At 45.6% G+C, this 7,830-nt stretch overlaps 1 protein-coding gene across 2 annotated transcripts; it reads right to left on the reverse strand.

Moving 5' to 3' along the window:
- Nucleotides 1-279: 279 nt before the first annotated feature.
- Nucleotides 280-5,410, reverse strand: etaa1a (ETAA1 activator of ATR kinase a). 2 transcript variants are annotated; one of them, XM_030731947.1, is made up of 7 exons: nt 5,126-5,410; nt 4,501-4,632; nt 4,328-4,398; nt 4,126-4,238; nt 1,186-2,598; nt 920-1,077; nt 280-521 (listed from the first exon to the last, which is right to left on the reverse strand). In XM_030731947.1, the coding sequence occupies exons 1-7, from the start codon at nt 5,280-5,282 to the stop codon at nt 415-417; spliced, it is 2,151 nt and encodes a 716-aa protein (XP_030587807.1). In that variant the 5' UTR covers nt 5,283-5,410; the 3' UTR covers nt 280-414. The 2 variants fall into 2 exon arrangements, with proteins under 2 accessions (XP_030587807.1, XP_030587799.1); XM_030731939.1 differs by having other exon boundaries at nt 920-2,598.
- Between the last annotated feature and the right edge of the window lie 2,420 nt (nt 5,411-7,830).

The following is a 7,830-nucleotide window of genomic DNA, read 5'->3' on the forward strand; positions in this document are numbered from 1 at the left end:
TGCAAAAAGCAGCTTTATAAAGGTTCATATAAGATTCCCAAAACCAGCCGTGAACACACGGAAGACCAAACAACAGGAAACAGGTGATGTTTCTGCTCCCTGAAGCTCTACAGGTGTAGTGTGAAGCTGGAGACACGGGAGGCCGAAGTTCATCGGATATTTTACTGCAGACCAAAAATATGAAAATGATTTAAAAACACACAGAGTGACATACACATCAGTTACATTTGGCAGGAACACATTCACAGAGGAGACAATGACGAGGAGATCCTCTTCAGACCAAATCAGAGAGCAGCAGCAGCTGCTGTCTGCGTGTCCGCCTGCTTCGATCCTCAGGCAGCCGAGGTGACGTATTGACCCCGTTTACTGCGCTCAGTCCTGGGGGTCGGTTCTTTCCGGGTCGGTCCGGCTCCCTCACGTCGGCGCTCGGAGATTCTGGGCAGCCTGCAGTCGCTGCCGTCTCCGCTCCATCGCCTGCTGCTTCTTCAGCTCGATCTCTGCAGCCGAACATTTTACTGCAGCTGAAGGGAGCAAGAAATCAGATTCAGACAAACAACGAATCAGCACGTAAATCTGAAATTACATAACAGATTCTTTTTAAAAGCACTTTTCAAAATCCACAGTTACAAAGTGCTTCACACTTTAAAGATAAACGTCTGCAGCGCCTTTGATCCAATTTGGCTTTAAATTTTAATTCATCGTATCCGATGAAGCTGATGATTATGTTTAATATTTTGATCCACAACCTATTATGAAGTCAGCTTTTTCAGTCATTTGTGTCAGAGGTTTAACCACATTTCACTGAATGTACAGAATCAACCAATAATCGATTGATCACAGTTTCATAAAACACACCAGCTCAGTTCAACTGAGATTTGATTACTGTTGATTTGATTGATTGGATCACTTGTGCGCTTACCTTTGTTGGTCGCTGTGTAAACTGGGTTGTTTGGCCTCTTGAAGGTGAATTGGTTTTTGGTGGCCTGCTGCTGCGGCGGTCTCGGTTGTGTCAACCCATGCTGCGGTGGTTGTCTCTGCAGAGGTTGCTGCGGTGGTTGTCTCTGCAGAGGTTGCTGCGGTGGTTGTCTCTGCAGAGGTTGCTGCGGTGGTTGTCTCTGCAGAGGTTGCTGCTGCGGTTGTCTCTGCAGAGGTTGCTGCTGCTGTTGTCTCTGCAGAGGTTGCTGCTGCTGTTGTCGCTGTGGTGCCGCAGCTGGCTGGGCCCGGCTGCTCCCCTGCAGACACGCTGACCCGAGTGTGGATCCTGAAACTGTTTTTGTTTGTGTGAACCTCAGAGACTCGTTCACAGCATTCACCTTTGCAGTGATGCTGGAAAAACATCCACCATCCAATGAACTGCCAGCTGGTCTACCTGCACCTGGGGAGGGAGGAGTTGGTTTCTGGGGGACCGGCTGCTGGATCCTGTTGTCATGTCCGTTTCTGCTGGTTGGCTGCAGAGCTGCGCTCTGGTTTGGAATCTGACCAATAAGAGGAGCCGGTTTTTGAACCACACTCTGGATCTGGTTCTCCATGTCCTCAGACACCTCACACAGCAGGTCATCGTCAGCCGGATCGTCCCAGAGCAGATCTGACAGGAAGAAAGAGTCCAGATCGTCATCTAGGAAGTCGGAGACAGCAGGTGCTTCGCTGTGGGAAGAAACTTCAGATTTCTTTGGAAAGTTTGGAGTGTTTTTGGTCTCTGGAACAGCAGACCAGGAGCTTCCAGCAGAAATCCTTTGGTCAAATTGTGGTTTCTGCAGATCCAGCTTCATCGGGTTTGACTGACAGGTTTGCCGGGCACGCCAAGATCCAGCTTTTGTTGAGAACCTAGTCTGCTGAGAGTCTTTGTCAGTGGAATTTGAACTGTAATCCACCTGCCGGTTTGGATTCTGAATCTTTTCCACTGAGAAATTAGGATTAGGCTCCAGTTTGAAAGTCGCTCTAGGCCTAACGTTTTCCTTTTCCACTTTGGATCCAGCTGATTGGCCGAGTCTTACAGCCACACTGGCAGCAGCTGGAGTTTTCCTTTGATAATTCTCCTTACTAGCAGTTTTCTGGGTGGAGCAGAGCTTTGGAGCGATGAACTTCAGAGGATTTTGCGTCATCTCAAACACCACAGAACTGTTTAGCAGGTCATCCTCTTCCCAGTCGTCCTCGAAGTCCTTCGCTGACGCACCGTTTCCATCTGGCATGGAAACAGCTGAAGTGGGACAACTCGAGGAAGTGGACGGTTTCCCAGGAGCTTCTTTGGAAGGTAATGTGAGAGCAGGTTTGACCTGTGACTGAGCTGAGGACGCCTGACTCAGATTTCCGCTCACATGCTGAGTCGGCCCATCGAACAGAAAATCCAAATCGTCATCCGTGTGTTGATCCGGATGAAGCTGCACATCTGTCCCTGCTGCTGTGCTCACAGCTGGTTGACAGCTTCCAGGAAGCAAGGGTGAAAATTCACTCTGAACACCGTTCTCGAAATCCAGGACGTCCTCAGACAGGAGCTCGAGGCTCTGCTGGTGCATATCCTCCACCTCTTCTTCATCCTGACGGAACATGTTGAAGTCAAACTGCTTGGCGAGTTTCAGCAGGTCGTCGACGGCATTCGGTCTGCAACAGAACAAAATGTCAGCTCACTGAGAACACCCAGAGTCACAACCTGAACCAACTGGAAACACATCAGCTATCACCTAGGGATAGATCTTTGGGGCTTCTGGTGTAGCGAGTGGATACTGGAGCCAGAATTAAGTTTCCATCCACCAGACGATGTTTACGGATGAGATACATTTTTAAATCGAGGGCATGAAGAGCCCTCTTTGGTCCCGTGCACCTGCTCAGATGTGACAGGTCAAGAGCACTTGGTATCATGGTTTGGTTTATTATGCTTGTAGTTAGTTAACTTATGTTCTTTACACCTCTCAGTTTCTGTTTGCTTGCTTCAAGATGGTTGTTGTACTCGGGCCAAGACTTCAAACCTTTTCGTGTGTTTTCCTGATCTACGTCATTTGTTTCTACCCGTTTCTGTTTTCTGCCTCAGCTTTGGTCTTCATATATGTATAGTGCATCGGATTTCTTAGGTTCCTCAGCAGTGCTGGGAAATAGCAGGCGTTAGTGGGAGGTGCTTAAGTAACAAAAGGCCATGTATCAGGTGTTGCAGGCCTTTTTGTCTCACTCAAACAGGCTGATTCAACAGTCCTCTGAAATAAAAACACGGGCAGTAAATGTACTGTAATGTACTGTGTAATGCTGTAGGAGGCGCTGGTGTGCTATAAGAACGATAACCAACATTATTTCTTCCTCGAGGCTTGAAAAGTTTCTGTAACCAATAAGCTGATAACTTTGGACTGGATGTTTTCCTCAGAGGTGTGTCATAAGAGTTAGTGAAAGAACGTCGAGCACCGGCTGGTTTACGGTCTCAACAGCATCAGACCTCAAACCTGGAGCTGTGAGAACGTGAACTTCTGGAATTTACTCAGCACATCTGCATATAAGACAAAGTATGTGATATTTTTATATTTGTTACATTTATAATTATTGTCCACTGGTGTTTAATATTGCAGTAATCTGAACATATGCCTCATGCTGATTCTTTTGGTATTTTAAGGTTTTATATCAGTGATTCTAGTACAGCTCCTTCAGGGCTCGTGGTTTATGGTGGCACCTTTATTTTCATCTTTAAATAAGACACTTGTGCATTTCTCATTTTTTCTTATGCTGCCCTTCATTGTGAGGTTTTTCTATCATGTTTGCCTCAAATTCTGTATTGCTTTTAACTCCATGCATCGCACTTTTGTTGCAGGAATGTTTGAGCCTTGAGGAAAAATAAAGTTCAATTCAATTTTATTTATATAACACCAAATCAAAAGAAACAGTGGCCTCATGGCAGTTTATACTGCAAGGTAAAGATCCTATAATAACACAGAGAAAACCCAACAATCAGATGACCCCCTATGTTGAAGCACTTGGTGACAGTGGGAAGGAAAAACTTCCTTTTAACAGGAAGAAGAGGGGCAGTCATCTGCAGCGAGCTTTTTGATTTCCTGCTTTTAGTAAAGTGTAAAGACAGATTTATTCCTTATCAAAAACTCTTTAGCACACGTCAGCTGCGCTCCCATCAGTAGCCTGAGCTGAACCCACCTCGGGGACTTCTTCTTGGGTTTGGGAGGCCTAACATCTGGAGTGCAGGGGATGGTGGCACTGTCTCCGATCCACTGCTGTAAAGTCGGATCTGCATCCTCGGGCCTGCCGTGCTGCAGAGTCAGCGCAGTAGATCATTAACTTTAAGAGAAAACGCTTCATGGTGTGTGGTGAGGAAATGTCCTGTTTGACGGATTCTGACCTTTGGAGCAATCCTGCTGACGATCTCCGAGATGCTCACTGCTCCAGATGGGTGTCTTTTTCCTCTTTTACCTGAAGACAATAATAGAATCACCTCGAGGTGCAAACACACCTCCAGCATTGAAGGAAGTGCCTTAAACACAGATAAAAACAGCAATTTTAACTCCAGTTTACCGCGTCTGTTTGGCGAAGGGGAGGTGGCATCCCAGATGATATCCTGCTGGAAGTCGGAATCGTAATGTGGAGACTCTCCGCAGAAACTACCTGCTGGTCTGGACCTGGGGATTCTGGTGGGGGTCTTAAAATCTGGACCAAAGGATTAATAATAATAATAATAATAATAATAATAATAATCTCACTGTTTGTTGTCTGTTTATCAGTCTGACAGTGTAGTTTCACTATGTGTAATATACACAGACAAAGTAATTTATGCCCTGTTAGGACAGCTGTGAATAAGTATAATAATCACTCATGTTTAGGCCAAAAGTTAGCTTTAAGTAGGTTGCAAAAGCGTGTAATATTTAGCCGCATAGCTGCAGGTTGAGGAGTTTCTTCTAAGCCGAACTGAAGTGTGAGCCCTCCGGATTATAAAGGCATGTTTGTTCATGTTACGAGAAGCAGATTTTTATTGAGCTGTACCCGAAAACCTCAAATTTGCAGATATTTGAATGCAGTTTGGTGTGTCGTGCAGTTCAAACAGGAGAACGGGACGTTGCCAGGAGTCGGTTCGGTCACATGAGACAGAAAACAGCTCTGAGGAGCTAAAGCGACGCTAAAGGCCCAGAAAGATGTTGCTGACCTGACTGCTGGCTTCTCGGGGAGTCCAGCTCCGACCCCGGCCTCCATCTGAAGCTCCTGCTCAGGCGGTTTGCTCTTGGTTTCGTCGCCTGTTGCTCCTCCAGCGGGGAGTGAATCACACCGACTGCAGACTTGGGCTTCGTCCGGCCTCCGCCCATGGTCAGGGTTGGCGGGAAGGCTGCGGCTCTCCGTTACCGGCGCGTCCTCTGTATTCATTCAGCTGTAAACTCGGACCGTCAAAGGAGCTTTTGAACGTCCCGCCATCTTCTTTCCGTCCCACAGTTCATTTCGGTGACGCGTTCGAGAGCAACAAAGCTGCGCGGAAAATGCGCAACTAATCACGGCAATGTTTATTTTGAATTTATATGTTTGAGTCTTTACAATTTTATGGAGATAAGCTTTAATAATATTTTATTTTGTAAAATGACCCAATTTTAAATTGAGTAGCAGAATAACACGCGCGCGCGCACACACACACACACACACACACACACACACACACACACACACACACACACACACACAGATAGATAGATAGATAGATAGATAGATAGATAGATAGATAGATAGATAGATAGATAGATAGATAGATCTGGGTCAGAGCGAGATTAAACAGAGAGACTGTAAAAAAGTAAACTTAGACCAAGTAAAAAAACAACTTTATTACAAAGAGTCAGAGACACTGATGTTTCTGAACCTGTTCTAACACTGATGCAGTAAAAATGAATCACCACAACACTACACATTTTTTAGAAGTCTTTGTTATTCTAATAACACCTGATGGTTTGAGTACTCGTCCCATCAGATGCAAAGGGCCCCCGGCCACGGGGCCAGATAGATCAGAGATGCAGAGGAGCCATAAATCTCCATTTATTCAGATCCTAATGGACTCGTTTGTGTTGAGGCTGCAGCTGTAGGTCCATGGGCAGCAGGAGTTGTATGTGTCGGCTGCTGCTCTCCTCCTCTTCCGCCTCCTCAGATCCCCCAAAGGAAGGATTAGTGCATCACCTCCTGCTGTGCTGATTCTGATTCAAACTCTGGATAAAACACACCTACACATAGAGCAGCGAGCAGTGAGTCACAGCAGATGATGGTGGAGGCGACTCAGAGCACTGATGGGTAAATGAGCAGGATCCTCCACCTCCATCCTCGGGTTCTGGCTCTGTTTGTGTACAGCTAAGCTGCAGCAGCGACTGCAGTTTGTATGAAATGTGTCGAGAGCTGAAATCACAGGATGCTTTCTCCACTGGACAGTGAAGTCGTATTTATAGCACATTTAAACACAACAGACGCTGACCAAAGCTGCACAGAGACAATCATGGTGATAAAAATAATCATGCATTCATTTAAAAAATGACAAATTAAAAACCATTTTTAAAAAATGCACTGCAACATTTTTAAAGTTGGACTTATTAAAACAAATGAAGTCATGTGAACTTCACTTACAAAATAAATGAATTAATGTCCACTTAAGGGTGTTTTTTAAATTCCTGTGTTTAAAAATCGTTTCAATATTGCAGAATGAACTAAAGCCTCAGCAGACTGTGACTGTGTGCGAAACATCTGCGTGTTGTATTGAGGAGATATCAGCTGAAAGCAAACCAGGGCTGGGCTGTACTTTCATGTAATACCACTTTTTACCACAAGATGGTGCAACCAGTCACTGCAAGCCTCATTTACCCAGACAGGTCAAAGTTCAGGACACACTTTTACTTACGCTGCCGGGCTGAGACACGGACAAGGCTGCTGAGGAAACGAGGATGAGACCAAAGAGAAATATTAAAGAAACATAAAAGAATTTCAACACAGCAGCTAGTAAAACACCGCCCTCTGGTGGTGAAAGCTTCAGTTCCAGTTTGCCAAAAGTAGCTTCAAGAGGGGTGAGCAGTGCTGGCCTGTTTAAGTGTACAGTACTTAATAAATGTAAGAATACGCACACACAGTATTCATGTTCTGAGTTCAAAGTTGTGTCACATTTGTGTGTCCTCATGTGTGGCACACTTACAGGAAGATCGGGTTTATTAACACCTGAAGGACAAAGCTGAAATTGAACATGACACAACCAAACTGAGATAATGAACACAACACAGTTTTAAGGAAGTTAAGTGTTCCTCTCTAAAATGAGTTTGTTATTATCTGCAACACTCAGCTGCTGGGGGGAAGGCCTGCTCAGTATGAGGAGGTTAAATGGTATTAATAAGGATTATTTTTGAACCGTGACTCATGCAAAGCGACTCTGGAGGAGTCCAGGAATAAAAATATGGAGCTGCAAGGAGCAAAGAAGGTCACCTTTAATCCTAAAAGTGTATCAAAGCTGTAAAACGCCCCTTTCAGGGAGTATTTTTGGATGAAGTGTCCAAACGTGTAAAAAGAGTTGCTCGTCAGACTGAAGCTGTTTCCAGCTCAGCAGCTGTGGTCGCCGGTGAAAGCTGAGCGGTGGATCGCCCTCCGCCAAACTCAGATACAGCATATTTCCTGGGCCGTGTGTCTGATTAGAAAACCCTGCTGCTCTAAAGAAAACACAGCGTTTCAGTGTGAGCGGCAGGAATCAGGAAGCAGCGATCTACCTGCTTTTAACATTACTGCGGCCTAAACGGCTCGCTCCCCTCAGCGGACTCTTTGAAACGTGATCCGGAGGCTCGTTAGAAAAGGCCCGGGCGCTTTCAGAGGGCAGTGCCAGATATGCTGCTCTCTAATCTCAGCCAT

This window comes from Archocentrus centrarchus, chromosome 1 (assembly GCF_007364275.1).
Source record: "Archocentrus centrarchus isolate MPI-CPG fArcCen1 chromosome 1, fArcCen1, whole genome shotgun sequence".
NCBI classification, from domain to species: Eukaryota; Metazoa; Chordata; class Actinopteri; order Cichliformes; family Cichlidae; genus Archocentrus; species Archocentrus centrarchus.